The sequence below is a fragment of the Nilaparvata lugens genome, chromosome X, assembly GCF_014356525.2.
Source record: "Nilaparvata lugens isolate BPH chromosome X, ASM1435652v1, whole genome shotgun sequence".
Lineage (NCBI taxonomy): Eukaryota > Metazoa > Arthropoda > Insecta > Hemiptera > Delphacidae > Nilaparvata > Nilaparvata lugens.
In genome coordinates this window covers 89,557,935-89,578,199 of record NC_052518.1, presented here as the reverse complement: position 1 = coordinate 89,578,199, position 20,265 = coordinate 89,557,935, and the positions used below count along the sequence as shown (strand labels likewise).

The 20,265-nt window shown below is 35.0% G+C and overlaps 1 protein-coding gene across 1 annotated transcript in view; it reads right to left on the bottom strand.

Moving 5' to 3' along the window:
* Nucleotides 1-239: 239 nt before the first annotated feature.
* LOC111048987 (mucin-5AC) overlaps nt 240-20,265 on the bottom strand; it is a 170,342-nt gene continuing 150,316 nt past the window's right edge. The window contains exons 6-7 of the mRNA XM_039442636.1: nt 1,205-1,615; nt 240-387 (exon numbers count right to left, since the gene is read on the bottom strand). Of these exons, the coding sequence (XP_039298570.1) occupies nt 305-387; nt 1,205-1,615 (494 nt within the window). The 3' untranslated portion in view covers nt 240-304. The remainder of the gene's footprint in view (nt 388-1,204; nt 1,616-20,265) is intronic.

The following is a 20,265-nucleotide window of genomic DNA, read 5'->3' as shown; positions in this document are numbered from 1 at the left end:
CAAATACAATAGTCTACATAGTAATATAATAAATATCTAATTCACCATACATGAAACAAAGTCTCGATTGATTCTGATATTGACTCCTGATGAATAGTTGATATCTTTTATATTGAACAGGATTGGATATAATGCCCTATTTTCGACAATTTTCTAATCTGCCAATTTTCCAGTATATTTGCAAGTAATGATTAAATCAATGGTCATTGTTGCCAGCACTAATTTGATCCTATCATTACCTAGAGAATCTTAATCAATTTTAATGAAAAAATTAATAATTATTACTAAACTCTTCAAGTGAAACTCAACTAGTAGAACTTACCCTTTTTCCTTCTTTCTCCAAAATGTACTGGTCCATCTGCTTCGGTCTTTGTACCACACAGAAACCTGATGATTGCAACATTCAAGCATTAATTATTATCTCAAACTGGTCATAAAAGTATACTACCAAACTTGAAAACATATCATTCCTCTTTCAACAATGTTTAGTCATCATTGTTCATTTTTTCTATACAGTAGGTTCAATGTATTGCCACTTTTTCTTTCTACTTCTCACAACAATTCTATCAATTCCATAACTAACCAACCATAATCAAACGTCTATCTAAGTTATTTGGATCCAGCGACCACATGGTACAAATTTGTACTAAGTGGTAGCTGGTTGGATCTTCAATTAACCAAGTTAGTTATGATATATAATACCCTTATGATATAATATCTTATTCCTATCAATTATCCATAATCCATCAGAACGGCTTCACAAGAAGAAGAACATATCATTCCTCTTTCAACAATGTGTAATCTTCAGTGTTCATTTCTTTTCATACAGTAGGCTCAATATGTATTGTCACTTTTTCTTTCTCACAACGATTAAATCAATTCCATAATTAACTAATCATAATCAAACGTCTAAGAATATTTCCGGTCCCCTGTGCTTCATTTCTGGTCTTTTGGCCTAATTTTGTTAAGCTGCATTTCCTGTTGTTTTCACTGTACACGAAAATGAGCCTTGAAAATGTTCTGTTGAAAGTTTATGAACTAAGCGTCTGTGAGTGCTTCAATTAATACAATAATTTTTGCAGTTATTTACATTAAATCGGACTAATACTTCTTTGAAAACGTTTTTAAATGAATCATAATTATTCACTTTAAAACTTAAATACTCCTTCAATTGGGAAAATTGCTATTTTGAAAAAGCACTCACGTGGAGGAATGGTAGATTCAGTTGGAGGTGGTCTGGTGGTCGAAGGAGTTGTAGTTTCTGGCAGAGGTGTGGTAGTCGCCAGACTTGTGGTGGTGACCCTAGTGGTGGGCCTAGGAGTGGTTGTGGTCCTTGTGGTTGGCTGGATTGTGGTGGTCGTGGTTGTGGTTGAGGGTGTAGTCACCACATGCGCACGTGTGGTGAGCTGGGTACTAGTCGTGGGCACCACAGTGATCATCGTTCTGTGACCTTGCTGTCTTGTGGTGTGTGTGGTAACAAGAGCTGTGGTGAGCATTGTCACCAGTGATGATGGCATAGGAGTTGTACGTAAAGTTGACAGATCCGAGCCGGAACTGGCTTTGGGCACAATCAACCCCTTCTGCTTCTTCGAATGGAAATCTCGCTGTGATTCCACTGAAAAAACACAGAGATTGATACTGACGTCAAATTGAAACACATTTTTAACCCATATATCTCAAATAAATCAGAGTTGTATATTCATACCACTAAAGACAATAAGCGGAGAGACACTATTTGATAACATACTATTTGAAGAGTTGCAACTCACTATAATCAGCTATATTTAATCACAAAAATCTGAGTTTTGTTGTTACGCTATTTGTTGAAGCTGTTGAAATGATAAATCTCGAACAAGAATAAATATTGGTTTAACAACTGGAAATCTCTGAAAAATGTAAAGTATCCATCACGTTCAGTGTCTAGTACAAAGTTGGATTCTCACTTATCAGTATTGGATCTGAGTTTTGTTGTTACGATAGTTGAGGCTGTTGAAATGATGTATCTCGAACAAGAATAAAGATTGATATTGATTTAACAATTGGAAATCTCTGAGAAATGTAAAGTCTCCATCACGGAACGTGTCTAGTACAAAGTTGGATTTTCCCAAATCAGTATTAGCGTCCGTGTCCGGTCAAGTGAGAATATTCTTCCCATGATTTCCAATAGGGCTATTCATGCTTGCTTGGCTGAGATAAGTGGGCATGTCTAAAATACTCTCCAATGGAATACTCCTGGGTTCCAATGGAATTAGAATTATTCATACTGGTAGTATGATTAGTATTATTCATACTGGTTCGATCGGGCTGAGGTGCAATAGTCTCATTAGAACTCATGGGAAGAATATTTTCACTGATCTGGACGCAGACTTTTATAGTATAAAGCTTGTGTTATCTTGTGAGAATCCAGCTTCAGACTTTCCACGATAAAGCAATTAGGGATCAATAATTATCAAGATTTCTCGTAACAATCAAACTAGTGTTGACTGAGAAAACTAGTATCTGAGTGTTATCAATAAAACTGTGGTTGTTAGTTCAATAATAATTATTCAATATAGTTGATTTACCAAATTATAACCTTGTCACTGTGAGATTGATAAACTAGGCCTAATGTGAAATATCATTATCATTTTACATATAATATGTAAATACATGACATATTATTTCACATGATAATTCATTGTTGTTACAGTCATGAATTATAGATAACTCAAAAAACATGAATTTATAAGAAGATTAAACCTATTTTCTCAGTTAGAGGGAAAATACTCAACTTTCCATTAGAGGTTACAATAGTAGAATTACCCACATAATACAGAGTGAGTCATATATGTATGGGAACCCTTCAATAAGTTGGAGACTGTTGTAGATATAATACTGTAACTTTCAGGATAACTTATTGGTCAAATTCTCCACCTTTTGACGTACAGCTGAACCCTTCATAAGGGGGTGACTTAGGGGTTGTAAATAGAATATTTTAATGTGAAAACACATTGTGTGGTACATCATTTTAGAGGAATTTTTTAAATAAGAAAGATGACATCGATAAAAATGTTCTATGATATTTGTATCCAAAATGACGGCTGATTGAAGTTCCAGTTTTTGAAGAAATGAGGGGTTGTAACTAAAATATTTTGTATATAAACACCCATTGAGTGACACATCATTTCAAAGACTTTTTTAAAACGAGAAAGATGACTTCAATGTAAACGTTCTATGATACTTTTATCCAAAATGGCGGCTGATTGAACTTTATTTTTCTATAAATCTATAATTATTCCTTTAAAAAATAAAACTTCAATCAGCCGCCATTTCGAATAAAAGTATCATAGAACGTTTTTATTGATGTAATCTTTCTCGTTTTGAAAAATTCTTCAAAATGATGTATCATACAATGGTAAACACCCAATTAAAATATTCGAGTTGTTCCCCTAAGTCACCCCCTTATGAGGGGTTGGAATTCAGTTGTACCTTTAAAGGTAGAGTATTTGACCAATAACTTTCCCTGAAAGTTACAGAGTAATAACTTCAACAGTCTCCAATTTATCGAAGGGTTCCCATATATATATATATATATATATATTATATATATATATATATGACTCAATCTGTATATTGCAATATCTATGAAGATTCAGTGTTAATTATTCCTTGAAGATGTTTCTTGATTTTTATCAATACATTTTGTTCTTATTCAAATAGAACCATCTTAGTTTCACAAATACTACAAACAATCATGATAGTGGAGTGGCATCTTATAAGGTCAAAAGAACTCTTGTCCATTAGAAAAAATAGATTGGAAAAAGTTATTTTATCAAGAATGAATGTGAGAAGTTCAACTGTTTTTCTACATTAATAAAATTGTACATGAATACTAGTTGATATCGATCTCTCTGATTCACCTAGTTAGTGAATATGCGTGGCTTATATGAGAAATAAGGAGGGTAAGCATTTTTTCACTGGTTGGAATGTCATGGATTGCTTATAATGTGGAATTGCATGTGGAAGTTCGTGTGTGATACAATAACGTGAGGGGTTGAAGGTGGGAGATTTAGTTGGTGCAGGGGACTAGGTCAATGCTACTGCTTCTATGTCCCATTTAAAAAGCAGTAGGGGATTAAAAAACACAAACTTTGGTTACGGAATATTTTTCACACTGGCTAGAACCTTCATTGAAAAATAGTGTTATACAACACATTTACATTATGGTTAATAGTGTAATGGTTAACAATATACATGATATTGTTGGTATGTAATAAATGATTATACATGATTCGCTATTACTTTCAAATAAGAAAGTGGTCATGTCATATATGACAGAATTTCAAGAGAAATGATGAAAACTACACATGAATATCTCAAACAGTTGCAGAGTTATCTACATTCAAAGACAAAAATGAAATTAATGAGTAGGCTACATCGAAAATCTAAAAAAATCCAAATTATCACATTTCACTTTTTCAAGTGTTAGTAAACACTTATAGTAACCTCAACTCTCATAATATTTAACACTTAGACCTGAAAGTTTGATTTGTCAGATTTTTAATATACCATACTCATTTATTCCAATGGTTTATTAGTATCTCTTCAAGTCAAAATCGGTTAACGGTTTAAGATATCGATGTGCGGCTTTGCCACTCATTTTCTTTTAAAATTCTGTCTTGAAATCATGTACACCATGACCACCTTCCATAAAAAAAGAAGGTGGATTCGATATGGCGGATCCAAGATCGCAGACCAAAATCTTGAAGCCACAGAAAACGTTTTTATCTAATTCACATAGGATCCTAAATTAAACCTATTGTCAAATTATCATTGTAACTGAAAAATTGAGTTGTTCCCATGATACATGTATATGTACTCTGTATATACTTTGTATATCACGTCACAAGATATAACAGTATCATAGAATTTTGATTGTTCTCATCAAAGTCTCCAAGGTTGAGTAGCGGAAGTCCCAACTACGCCCTCAATAAAGCCATATGATCGATCAATTCGCCATATTCATCATGTATAGTGATTCGTAGGCCTGTATAACTTTCTGGCATAAAAAACCCCTTCAAGTAGATTATACAGATCAAAACATAGAACATTAATAGAAGATTCGATTTTAGTGTCAGAACCGAGCATGCAATTCTGATGTACACATAGATAACAACATAGATTAAGCGAAGTTGCAAGGCATACGGTGAGTGGAAGTGTGTGCAGGGAGCTGTCAGCATGCAATGACATACCAACACAAGGATTGAACCACAGCACCCGCTGCCAACCCATACAATCGTACAACTGAGAAATTTCAGTGCCCTTGCAGGCACAGTTGGATCTAAGTGCGGTGCCCAAGATGCCCAACATGGCTTTACGGCACTCCGCGGGGGGGCCTGCGCATTGCTTCGTTAAGCTAGCGATCGATCTGGAGAGTTTGAAATTGACGGAAATTGCTGGAGAACTGTTTCACATATATCTGATATTTGATATATACCTGATCAAATCGTGAGGTATTTCTGTGTATGATATTGGAGTGCAACAGGGAAATACTTCAGGGAACGAGAATATTATTGAATGATATGCATTTGACACGACTGGTTGAACATTTCTGCACGATGCAGATGCATTTCGAGTGGGCGTTATTGGATCCTATAAGGAAATCAAGCAGGAAATGGAATTCCGATGAACTACTAGTCAGGAGAACATGAAATATCAAGATTATAGTGTTTCCTCGCATCTGGACTGGGCATGTGAACGGTTTGGAGAATTATTAGTTGATGGAATTCCTGACTACGTGAAGAGCAATGACAAGCGAACTCTGTCGAAGTCATAAATTATTTGGATTTGAAAAATTGATTGTTACACAGAGTAGAGGAGAATGACATTTTTCCAATAAATATTTACTCATCAAAGCTCAGAGGTTGGGATAGTAGATGTCAGACTCAGACGTATTCGACATAAAATTTGATGAATATCAAGGCATTGTAATATCGAAAAGTGTGAACAAGCGTAATGAAACTTTGATAGCTTCAGATATGAAATCGTGAGAACTGGAAAGTGAGGTTTTGATCATTCATCTGAAATTGTTTGTGACTTGAGTAGTATTCAAGCTGAAAACAATATTTACACGCATAGCAATTCGACTATACTTTTTCTTATTAATCATTTGAATTTCAATGAATAGTTTGACTTGAACCATCACTACAGTAGGACTTCAATAATTGAAGTAAATCAAGAATGATCAGTTACAAATATAAACTTTGTTTTCACTAGAATCCATAACATTACCCATCAAGGATAAATTCTCTACAGAAATGAAACTGCTGAGAAAATCAACTACACCAAGTGAGTAGGCTATAGAATGTATTACAGTGAGAATGTATTACAATGTATTATAGAATGTATTACAGTGAGTATATCTAATGTTATATAATGTTTACATTCTTCACTCACTGACTACACCAGAGTTATTAATGGATGTAGTATTTTAATTGGGGGGATATTCAAAATGGAATTATAGAATATTTATAGTAAACAAGAGGTTAGAAATGCTTTCAAAACTCAGCTACAATTGAACAGATCACCTGGTCACTAATATGATACGTGAGTAGCGGTAGTACACTTTTTGATCGAAGTTATATAGCTATTAACTCAAACTGAAAGATTCATCGCCTGACATTCGCTGAAAGCAGACATTCGTATGAGGGATGATATTGACTGACTGTGTCTCTTATACGTACGATATTTGAATGGATTTTGGGCTAAGCTTAATTGATTTGCTATGCCTGTATTCTCTATAAAATAAGTAGTATACATCCATAACACTCTCATAAGCTTCAACTGTGAATTTGACTTATGAAAAGTCTATTTTATTCATAAAGTTATAATTCGACTTGAACTTATGAGACTTTGGTTCATTCAACTCTTGAAAAACTAGTCAATTTTTATCACTTAATTGTCTAGTCGAACTTGCTTATTATAAACCTTAATTAAATGATGAATTAAAAAGTAAATAAATTAATGACTCTTACCTGCACCCCGAGTCCTCCCTACAGACTTCCGCCAATGAGTGGCATGTTGGAATAACTGGTCCCTCCACCTGCTGGGCGCATACGGGGTGCAGCATTTCTTGAGCAATTAGACATTCGTCTTGATTGTTTTTCGTTTTCCTAAAAGGTGAAAACACAAGAATAGAAATCCCGACACTGAACACAGGTGAAGTTCAAAAGCATGCGACATTCACTAGGAAAAACATAATGGTATGGCTAAGGTTTAAATTTGGATGTATCATAACTGGTTACGAAATTTCACAACTGTTGCTTATTGGAGGATCAATTCCAATCTTATAGAAATATAATAAATATGATTCAATGCTCCTTATTCATGATCCCGTCAACTATAAATAAATATCGAGTGACCTAGCTGGCGTAGGAAAGGTTTTAGAGATTCACGCCGCACCTGATCAATTGCAGGGCCTCTGTCGTGACTTAACGACTGTTTCTGGGTAGCCAGGATCGACAACTCAACTAACTAATTTCAATCTGTAGACTGGCTGGCTGCTATGGCTGTGTATAAAATTGCCGCTGCTATCCAGAGATTCTCAGTTTGGTGTAAGGGTAAGCATAGGTACCTGACTATGAGGTTATACTTGTTTTTGTCTCACTTTTATATTTTTCAATTATTTTCAACTTAGTTTACTTATTATTTCCTCGTTTGTATATTTAGAATTTATATTTTTAATTCATTATCATTTTGTAATTTCGCAATGTTGTAATGTTATGAATGCGATAGGTTTTTCAATACCTTGCATGTGATAAATAAATCAATCAATCTCATCGAATTTCCATCTAGCTGTTAATCCTGTGGTCAATATTTGCAGTTGCAAAAGTTTTCGGGGTGATTTGCAGCATTTAATAAGGATTTCCTTTCAATAATTATGGAAAATACTTTGAGTAGCATGAAAACATGAAGAGAGAATATTGGCGTTGCGCAAAACTCTGGAGCAACTGGAAAAATACTTCCAGTAGTTGAAACAACTTTGAAAGTCGAGAACTCTACGATCAACTGAAACAGATTGTACATCATAAAGTGTATGATCTTAATTCAGGAACTTGTGATTCCGGTTTTGACGAACTGGTGAAGCAGAAGAAGAGACAATAACTACTGTCCAAAACAGTAAAACCTGAAACAAGAGAACCACCTTTCGAACAATAGACCTCCTCCAGAAGATAATGAAACTAATAAGATCAGATTCGAAGAAGAAGATGAGTAATCGCCTTTTGCGGGGAATCTGAAAGTGAAACAGGAAAAGAAAAAGAGAGAGGAAGTCCAAGAGCAAGTAGATGGCGGAGAAGAAATCGGGAGAGGAAAATGCTTTCGATGCATATGACTTGGAAAAAGGCGAGCGTGTCATCACATTCGAGATGGCTAGAAACAACGAGTTGACATCAAAACGCAAGAAATAATTCAGGAATCCGAGAGTGAAGAACTGCAACAAGTTCCGCATGGCGTTCATCAGGAGGAAGGTCCGAAATATACTAACAGAATCATCAAACTACAGAGGAGAGGTGTACGGTATTAAAGCTAGTGTTATAATTGGATACTGAACATTTTTTGAAATCAGTCTTACCAGTCCCATCCTACATCAACCTTTTCAACGATTATCTCAGTTTCAACCATGAAATATTGTTGCCAACAGGTTCGGCCAGGCAGAGACCAAGGAAGTGATAACTTTGCAGTGCATGCAGTGCAATCTCTACTCCTGGTTTTCTACAAAAACAAATTTAGCCTTCCGATTCTCATTAGCTCAAACCAATGGAAGGTGAGTTCCAGCCTCCTTAGAATTTTTATGGTTTGTTAAAAGTGTTTTTTACACCAATCGAATTTAATGAATTTGTTAGTTCAATTTAAATTCGCTGATACAATTTTTAGTTCCAATTATAATACATTTCATATTATTTATCTCGAAAAATAAGTTTTGTCATATAATTATGTCATTTATTATTATTTATTCAATTCCACAAAACTGGAAATGATTAATAATTCAATAGGATAAAATAACCTTGCATTACAACATAAAAATTCCCATGCGATTCTTGCTCATTTGTTGTTAATCGTTCAATACATCTTACTAAAATTTCACTGCAAATAATATTCACTTTTGATATTATTTTCTCACAATCCTTTATCTCACTAAAACTAATACAAATATCTACATCTTATCCTCTGTGATTATTCCAGTGAAAATTGGAGTAAACCTGTTACGCTCAAAGAATCTGGGAGTCAATTAATAAGCGTGTCTGATGAAGAAAGCAGAGACTGGAACTTGGTTATAACCACAAGGCCTATCTCCAGCTTTGTAACTGAGGTAAGATTCATTCAATATCACTGAATCTCAGCCAATAATACTCTTGAAACTGGTATATATTGCACTAAATTTTGAACGATTCTTTATACATTTTGAAATGTTCACAGGTGATGATATCAGGCCAACTAATAATACAGAATACAATGGATTGCGATGTTGAACTGATAGTGTCATGTGAACGGCAGAACAGCATGGTTGTCCCGGCTAAGAACACTCCACCTGGTATCATACTGTCTCCTCATTATGCACCTTTCCTGAGAATTCGTTTCCCAGGCATATCTTTCACATGGTCTGGCCAAATTCCCCTGAAAAATGATGGTGAAACTACACTGAAGCAGTGGTTGGTGAAAGGTAATATTTCCATCACCAACCTAACAAATTTATTTTTTTACAAAAAATTGATTTACTGTGATTTTTTTATCACAGTACTCTAATAAAATAAATAAAATGGAATGTTAAAATTGAATATTTATTTGAGAAGATTGATGAGGTATCTGAAAAACTAATTCCTCATTAATTCTAGTGCTATAAACAATATGGATATTGAGGAATATCCATTCAGATATTGAGGAATGGATATTGAGGAATAACCATATTATTGAAACCTCAATATTTATACTAATATATTAAGTAAGGATCCTCACTTGCATGCTATTTTCATCCCAGTTATTCGCTAATTCAAAGTTTATACTTCTTGTACAGAATATTTTCCTGGGTTTAGAAATTTCTTTTATCTAATAATCAATAATTTAATTATTAGTCGGTTTAAATTACCGTACTTAAAAAAACTTCAATATCATTTCCAATACGTTGAAAATTCTTATAAAGTTGTAAGCGGAAATAATCTCAGCCTTGTCCTTTGAATCGCGGACTATAAGTGCAACCTTCTCATGCACTGATTAGTACCTACTCTGTTCAATATTTGTTCTCAATTCTGTGTTCATTGTTCATCATTTTTCAGTTCCGCTTCGAAACAAAGATGAATTCAATAGTATTTGGTGTCACCTGGTTTGGGATTCTCCGAATACATCTGGGAGAATATTCGTAAGTGAATTCACCATTTTCTTACTAGTATTTTTCAATTACACTATTCATTCGAATATTAATCAATTCAGTAATAATTGAATCAAGATGTTTTATTCAAGTTAATTCAACTGTTTTCAGACTATAATTTGTATATTGATCATTTTGAACAATGTTGCTTGTGCTATTGTTGAACTTGAAGAACTCGGTTAGCAATCGAATCAATGAATTTATTTCATACTGTAAATACTAGCTATCAGGTTAGAAGCATTTTCTGTATATAAAAACCAAATTATTCTAGCTCCAGAATAGTTTCATGTATTGGCATCAGCCATTTCACTTTAAAAAGTCAATTAAAACGAAATCTCCGAAGAAAATTTCCATGTGATTGAATCAGTGATTGAACAATCCTTCCAGTAGCTTTTTATATCATATTCACTTCATAAGTTATAATCTAAATAAATCATATTTTCCTTTTCCAGGTTATGATTTGCAGTATGTACAGAATCTCTTCATTATTGCCATGTGGTGCTTACGCTCATATAGAGACTCCTGAATTGGAGTCAATGAAAAGTGCGGTGGTTGTTGGGAGCGGCCAGGTGCAGGATCTAGTGTGTCCCGGAACACCCGAAAATTCTCATTTCCTAACATTTCAACTCGAGTAAGTTGTAATGCTCTGATCTTCCCTCTGAAACTATCAAACTATTAAAACAAATCCCCTAGAAACTGAAAGTTTGTAAAATTTCCAAAATCCAACGTTGGAGTTCATAGTCTCCGATCACTTCACTGAATTCAGTCTTACTTATTTATTAGTTTCACCAAAATTCAGTTCATTCAACCTTCCGGCATTCGCGCTGTTGTAAAAAGTACAACAGTGTCAGTTTTTTTGCTGCACAAAACTATTGAATGGGGTGAAGTCAGTGAATGAGTCACCAATGCATTCCAAAACTTTCCCCCCATCACTCCACTGAGTTGCAGTATCAACCGAGCAATGGTTCAGTCTTTAGGTGCCATTTAGTCACGACAGTGCATAAGTCGCACTGTGCATAATATAGGGAAAGACTGTATACGGGGACTGTAAACGAACCAATAACACAGAATTGATGGCTTTGCTTGATGTACCTTATTGGGCTATGAAATGGTTATCATCCAAATGTTCATAGGGGTAAAATAATCCAAGAAGATGGAAAAAGTAATTATACAATTAATTAATATGTTTTGACAGTAAACAGAGTACATAACACTTTGAAAATTGGATGTTGTACAAAATACAACATGCGACTGCTCGTGTGATTGAGTAGGGTGCGACTACCGGAAGGTTAATGAGTCATTAAATAATCAAAGGTCAAGGTCAGTAATCAAAGAGAGTCAGTATTGAACTGGAGTTGGTAGCGGAAGGTTGTTTAGCTGTGTAGTGTAGTGAGTAGAGTAGTAGTGTCAGCAATTTGTTCTATTGAATAGTTCTTAATCGGAACAAACCGGGTTAACGATCGGATTTTCCGTAGTCGAATTTTATGCAAGCAAAGCATAATAGGCCGAATCGGTCGTTTATGTGTAACCGCGTTCGCGAGTGAGTAAGTGTGTCACAAAAAAATGAGTCATTATGCTTATCATATAAAATAATGACGGTCAAAAAACTCATCAGACCATCTACATTATTGCTACCGGAGTTCGAAGAAGAGGATGGAGATATGATTGTCAACCATGAGGAAAATATTTCTGATAGTTCACCAATGCAGAATTCTTCTGAAAAGTATTTCAATCCAAACCAATTGAAACGGCAGAGCAGGTTCTTTACAATGCTTGGAAAAAGTCTGAACTGAAATGGAAGAAAGCGGAAGAAGAGAACAACTCTCTCATTAAAAGAATAGAACATCTTGAAGCGGTTTTAGTTAATATTAATAAAGAAAAACCTATGGCTGCGTCGTCACAGGTAAACTACGAAACTGATGAAGACAATTTGGCGGAAGAAACGGAGTGGATAAGAACGCGGAATAAAAGTTCAACTAAGAAGAGGAAACTCGCCAGTTCTCCACCAATAATCCGTGAAGAGGAGGAAAGAAAGAAGTACAAATATCCAAGATAGCAGTTGAAGCCCAAACAAAAAATTCTGAGAAGAGGAAGTCACCTCTCCTCCCACCAGTTATCATAGAAAATGTCAAATACTTCCAAATCATTCAAAAAGAAATTAGTAAAATAGCAAGAAAAGGAACATTCAATTTCAAAGTGCTATCAGGGAACAAATCAAAGATAAATTTCACAGATGAAGAGGATTTCCGGATATCTACGAAATGGCTTAATGGAGGAAAATACTCCTGGTTTTCATATGAGAATAAGCAGACCAGACCAATAAGAGTGATGGCAAAAAAACTACACCACTCTTGTGAACCGGAAAGCATTGTGGCTGATCTTAAAGGTAGGGGATTTAAGATTTTGAATGCTACCAATAAACTTGAATGGAAGACCAAGGAGCCCCTGGATATGTTTGTATTGTCCTTAGTCCAGAAGAAGAGATTAAGAAAATCTACGAAATGAGGCACATCATGGGGTGTAAAATTGAGATACAGGCATTGTTAACATCGAAGCTGATACCACAGTGTAAGAGGTGCCAATCCTTTGGCCATACTCAGAAATACTGCAACCATGAGCCAAGATGCGTGAAATGCGCTGGAAAACACAGCACCATTAGTTGAACAAATTCTAAGGAGAATGGGCCCAAATGTGTTCATTGTGATGGGAAGCACCCAGCCAACTATAGAGGATGCAGTGTAGCAGTTGAATTACAAAAAATGAGAAATGATCGCAGTAAGCAGTTGAAAGTTGAACAAAATAGCAGAAATCATCAGGTCCCATTCAAAACTTCTACATTAGGAGTGGAACCAAGAAAATTTCTTACGGCAGTTCAAGAATGCAGGTGTGACACTATATCGTCAGGTAAACCTACATATTGGCCAACAGACAGGAACAAAATACCAGACTTGATAGAATTTTTTGTGTTTAGAAGCTTTGTATATAACAATTTGATAGTAGAAGAATGTGATGATTTATGTTCAGATCAAACCGCTGTTATATTAGAAGTGAGTGAAAAATTAGTAATGGGAGAATGTCAGCTAAAACTAGTGAATAAAGGAACAGACTGGGAAAAATTTCAGCATACCCTAGAGCAGAGAACAGACCATAATGTACATATAAGGAATGAAGAAGAACTGGATTATGAAGTCGAAAGATTCACACAAGATATTCAAGAGGCAGCTTGGGAATGTACACCATGCACAGTCCAAATAAAAAGGCCAGATGAAAGACATTACCCTCAAAGTGTATTGGATCTCATCCATGAGAAGAGGCTAGCTAGGAAAAGTGGCAGAGAACAAGAAATCCACAAGACAAGACCCATTTAAACTTTTTTGTTCAAGAAGTGAGAAATGGGATTAGAAACCATAGAGACTCAGTTACAAGCGAATATCTCAGAAATCTGGGCTGTGACAAAAACTCTGACTATTCACTCTGGAAGGCAGTAACTATCTCAAGAAACCATTTGTACAAGCTGCTCCTATTAGGGAAACAAATGATGATTGGGCTAGAAATAACAACCAGAAAGCTAGGAGATTTGCTGAGCTCTTGGAAGAGGTTTTTCAACCACATAAACAAACTAGAGAAGAGTGCGATAATGAGGGTGGATTTCCAACAGAAATTGGGGATATTCCAAAAGTTTTGTTGAATGAGCTGAGAGTTCCCATCAGAAATATGAATTGCAAGAAGGCTCCAGGACCTTATTACTGGTGCAGTGCTCAAAAAACTTCCGAACAAAGCCCTGAAAAAACTGAGGAACATCATCAATGCAGCTTTAAGACTGAGGTACATCCCAAATATATAGAAGGTTGCTGAAGTCATAATGATTCCAAAAACAGGAAAATCACCACACGAGGCTTCATTTTATAGACTAATATCTCTTTTACCGATTTTGACAAAAATATTCGAGAAAGTGCTACTTAGGAGATTGCAGCCAATAATTGGAACAAGGATCCAGATCAGATGATCAGACTTCCAGATCATCAATTTGGGTTTAGAAGTAAGCATTCAACTATCCAGCAGGTCCACAGGGTGACTGACATCATCGAGAAATTTCTTGAGGAGAAAAAGTTCTGTGCAGCAGTCTTTCTTGATGTAGCTCAGGCGTTTGATAAAGTATTACATGAGGGTCTAAACAGAAAACTCTAGAAAATACTACTCATCCAGTATTCAACAATATTGAGATCCTACCTATCAAACGGGTACTCCAGGGTGAAACAAGAAGATAGCTACTCAAAGTTAACAAAAATTGAAGCATGAGTGCCCCAAGGAAGTGTTTTGGAGCCCATTCTCTATCTTCTTTACACAAATGATATTCCTGTACCAGAAGAAAACATCATCGCCACGTTTGCAGATGACACAGCAGTTCTAGCTCCAGGAGACAGCAATGAAGAAGCAACAAGAAAAATTCAAGTAAGTCTCACAAAAATTCAAAAATGGACCATAGAATGGAGAATTAAATCGAATGGGAAGAAGTCTGTGCATGTGACCTTTGCAAATAGACTGCATGATTACATACCAAGCAGAATCAACAACCACGTGATACCATATGCAAACCAGGCAAAATATCTCGGCATTACTCTGGATGCCAAACTTCGGTGGAAAAAGTTGGATGAGCTCAACCACAAGTACAGTAGAATGTATTGGCTGATAGGCAGCAATTCAAGCTTATCAACCTACAATAAAATTCTACTCTACAAACAAATACTGAGGCCTGTCTGGTTCTATGGTACGTGACTGTGGGGATGTACAGCTGAAGGCAATGTTGGCATCATCCAACGATTCCAAAACAAGTTTCTGCGAATTGCTGTCAATGCTCCATATTTCATCAGGAACGCCGACCTTCATAGAGACCTTCAGGTGGAGACAGTCAAGGAGATGATTGTTGAAACAGCAAGGACCTATGAAGAGGCTCTACATGACCACCAAAATGTTGAGGCAATCCAGCTTTTGGACAACTCAACATTGACGAGGAGATTGAAAAGGAAGAAGCCAACAGATCTGGTGTAAACCTCCAGGAGTGCTTAGTGCTTAAAATGACTTGAAGTATTAATTTAGGATGGAAAAAAACTGATCGTTAGTCCTGGTACTAGTAACAGTTATATTCAATGAAAAAAAAATGCGCCTTGTATTTTTAAGGGTGGTAAATCGATCATTCATCAGGTATCCATTTTGTTCTGATGCGAGAATTATCATAACAGTTCATAGAACTTGAAGTAGTTTCATTTAATTACTATTAAGCATGAAGAATATTATTTTGATTTTTTTCCATAGTGGAAAATAAATTATTCAAATAACAATAAAACTCCACTCTGAAGCTTAAAGAAGTGTTCTAGTCATATTCTACAATCCATACAACGGCTCTTGACTAGTGGTGCAGATAAACTGCATTATTTATGCTGTTACCTGCAAGCAATAAACGTTGAAATTTCATTATAGTTAACGCGGGAGCGTTCAAATTTATTTCGTTCCGGATGAAATATAGATTGCATACAAATGAATTGAATGCACTCAGCATCTGATAACTTCGTGTGCAGAATGGACTGTCGGCCGAGATTCAAACGGAACAGATTAAATTATCATATTAGTGTGCCACGACAAATGCTATCAATTATTACAGCTTCCATATCATACCGATTCCCAAACGTATCAAGTACAGTTCACGCTGAAAGTAGTGCTATTTGCTTGGTTGCAATGGACAGGAATGAGTAGTACATGTACACGTAGTAAATGCCCTCAAGTATATAAGAATGACATGCAAGAGTACTAGGAATTATTACGGGACCCTTTTCAATTCAAACTGCTATGGTAAAGAGAGAGAAATGTTATGTGGATTGATTTTGCCCATCAATTTCATCTAACATAGATTATATCTATAGCCTAAATGAATAAATGTTAAGGGGGTAGGATAACTTTTTATTTGAGAGTAAAGAAATTACAGAATACCTTGCATTTCTTGTCATGTTATAATCAGTTTTCTTCAAGAGCTTTGGCATATATTTCAGCTTTGATGATAACAAGTGAACAATATTTATTTTAAAATACCTAAGAGAAAAAACTCCTTCTTTCATCTTTCTACTTATCTTTCTCGGAAAACATTCAATCTTTGAAGTAAATGCTCCATTAATACAATCATTCGATATCTTAATTGTTACAATGTTTGTAAAAATGTGTCATATTTTCCAATGAGCATCCAATTTTGAAACATGATTATGTGATAAGTTTATTACTAGCTACTAATAACATTTTTGGGGAATAAGAGTTTCCCAAACGAGTGTGATTGTAAACACAAAAGAAGAATTTAAGAATTAGTTTATCTTAAGAAGAGTATAATGAACACCTGACAAGTTACGTACGATCTTTTTCATCATACCAGTCCAAAACAGAAGAAAAATCACATATCAACATTGTTATATCACCTGGAGGGAAAATACATTTGAATAGCAAAAATATTTCTTTATTGCGTTCGAATAGGCGATTGAAGAATAAAACAAATCCGCACTATATTTTGCCACCTATGTGTGGCGGAGACAATACGTATTATAGACGGTTTTGGGATGCTTGACAGGAACGATTTGTGAGATGAGGCTATTTCAAAATGGTAATGGAATAAAATAATTATATGTGAAAATGATAAAGTATGAATATGGCAGTGATTTCCACAAAGATTGAAGAGTAAGAGGTTATACTTATACAAGAAGAAGATCGACATGGTAGGTACATTACAATAAAAAATCCGTTTTTCGCAACAATTGAATTCTGCCTCAATAATCAATATACTTTACTTCCAATTATAAGTATCTTCAAGTTTCGTTGACTAGGAAATCATCACAATTAAAATCAAAGAGAAACCTGAGAGAATCGGGTTCCGAACTCAAACATATGTTACTTTACACACGTATTTTTCATACAAATCTTTGAAGCAGCTTTTCAACAAATGTTACCTTGTTCACTGAGCTCCACGCTTTGAAGCAAATATTCAATTCACGCTTCAATTATTACAAATTCGACAAGAACCCTTCATGCTTAAAATCAAAATATTTGAACACTGATAGCCACTGTTAACATGTTATAGGATTTCTATAGGAACATGAATGATATTCTGTATGTTACTTTATTTATTGGTCTATGATTGTTTGATGTGTATTGTATCACTGATATTCACTGTGTTAGACCTACAGATTGAGGTATTTCCAAGTGAACCTTTTCACAACATTAGGTGGTGCACACTGAATAACGTGTAACCTGTATAATTGTGAAACCTGTGCGTAAGTTGAGTATTATCAAGACTTCAAATTCATCTGGCAAAGAAATGAAAAAATTATCACTCAATTTGTTATTATTATTCTAGTTTATTTTTAGGTTGTGTTCGCACAACATTTTATAAATAACCTTTCTCTCAAAATTCCCATTTATTGTTGGAGTATGAGAGCATGAAATATCACAGTTGAGCTCAGTTTTTTTAAACTGAAACATGTCAAGAGAGCATAACAGTATCTGACAGTTATGGGGTTCTGCGCCTGACAGTTGAATGAGATAATATGAGAATTATATCTTTTTATTGTTTTACAATGACCAGGCAACATTTAGCATGCAATATCGATAGCATCAAAAATGATATAACTAAAATAAATTCCTATTCTATTCTCTCTGAGTGGACCATATCTAATTGCACCAGCGTTGGCAAGTTTCATTCAACCCGTGTAGTATGACGCATAAGTGATGATGCGCATATTATCAAAAACATGCTAAATTAGTATTCATGAATGAGTTTATAGATGTGAATAAACGAAACTGAACAAACAAAAAAACAGTCTATGATCATGAAGTATGTTTTTACATTAATTAGAATGAGTTATTTAGTTGATGACGTGACGGAACTTTGACAGTAATCTCCACTCTACCATTCAATCACGATATCTGATACCACAAGTAGCCTTAACCAGCCACTATTAGCCTCAATTAACCACAATTAGCTATAATTGATCATCCACTCCAGTATCGTATGCGATCATATCGTTATCTAAAATGAGAGAAGATTCTACTACTTGGGTAATAAATGAATGTTTCAATTATTATCCTTATGCTCACTATGTTTTCTATAGTCATGTTTCTAATAAATAAACAATCATCCTTCAGTTTTCCATGATTAGTGGAACCGATTAATCCAGAGTTTGATATTTCAATTATTACAATACTAGCAGGTAACCCGTGCTCCACAAGGGGCTATTTCAAAACTTGACCGAGTGGAATATTGAAGAGTTTGAAGTAGGCCTAGAACCATCATCGGTTAATTAAGAATCTATATGCAATGTTTCAAGTTAATTTCAGTCCAGTAATTTAGACGTGTTGATTCGTCAAACAAAAATTTCCTATCCGTACGTGTATAAGCCAGTTCTTTCCTTTATTATAGTATAGATGAGTTCCTCAAGTTGGTACTAACATTATAAAGTGACAGAACTCAAATCTTGTTTAGAAACCTTTCTCAACAACCTGATAAAATTTGACTGGTTATTGATTTGGTTACCAATTTCAACCATCTGTCTCTCTAGATTCTAGTTCTATATCAACATATGGTATGTACATTTCAATTATAATATATTCATGTCACATGAATGAAATTTGTACATTGATTCTGAAAAATCTAGAAGGGTAATTGAAATTTGGGCTTTGAGGTGCATGAGATTGATATTTTTAGAATATATGTGCATAATTTGTAGATCTTAAATCATTCCCGTTTTTTCGGTATGCAATCCAGAAGTTGACATGTCTTGATGCAAAAAAAAAACGAACAAACACAACCCTACTCTCGCTTATATAGATTTCAGTTACTCATGATTTCAAATCGCAGTTATCTACCTATCCTTGTACTTTCACAGTCTCTATCTCTTTCACAACAGGCGCATGTCTCTTTCTCGTGCAGCAGCTCCCAAGTGAATCGGCTATTATAAGTTTTAATTGGCCACTAACATTGCGTAGTCTATTGAGATATTCAGAGCATTTGATGTTTTCGTGTATTGGGAGGCATATCTATAATACTACTCACTAACTTTCGAGTTGAGCAGAATAGAAGTTTTTTATTCGTTATAAGATACAATAAAGTACTATTTCTGATGACATACATGTACATATATGGCAATATAACTGATATCAGATATGGAACTAATGACTGATGAACTCATTCTTTTGAACTCTTTTACAAGATATGTCAATTTATTCAAAGGACAATTCAAAAACCTATGAATCGAAGTATGAGTACAGGGACAAAGAGAGGAAATTGACAATTTTTATCACATAATTCTTTTTAATTTGAAATGGTGTCTCTGTTCTTATGAACTCACACAGCTCATATAGCAAACAGTTGGAACGTAAGTGTAGATGGCACTCCTCATATATTATGTAACATTGTATCACTAACTCTGTAAGTATTTTAATAGTAATATAATCAGTAGCTAGTATATGTAGCAGTCTAGCTATGTAGCTAGTATATCTAGCTATGTAGCTAGTATACATGTAGCAGTCAGAATATTCTAGTAATAATGAAGTTTATACTGGTACTCTATACCAGTATAGAGTTTATGATTACTAGTTCTGTACTTGTACACTGATACTATAGATCGCAGTGGGTTTGGCAATTCTGAAACAGGGGAAACTTCCTAGCGAAGAATGATTCTTGTCATGAAAATACAGGCGAGAAAGTCTGAGACTGTGATGCGACAACAGGAACAAGTTTAGCTGTTTTACTGCAGACAGACTGGCAGTCGTCGAATTTCCCGGCCGAATTACTTATTCAACATGAGCTGGCCAATGAAATGGTCTGGCCT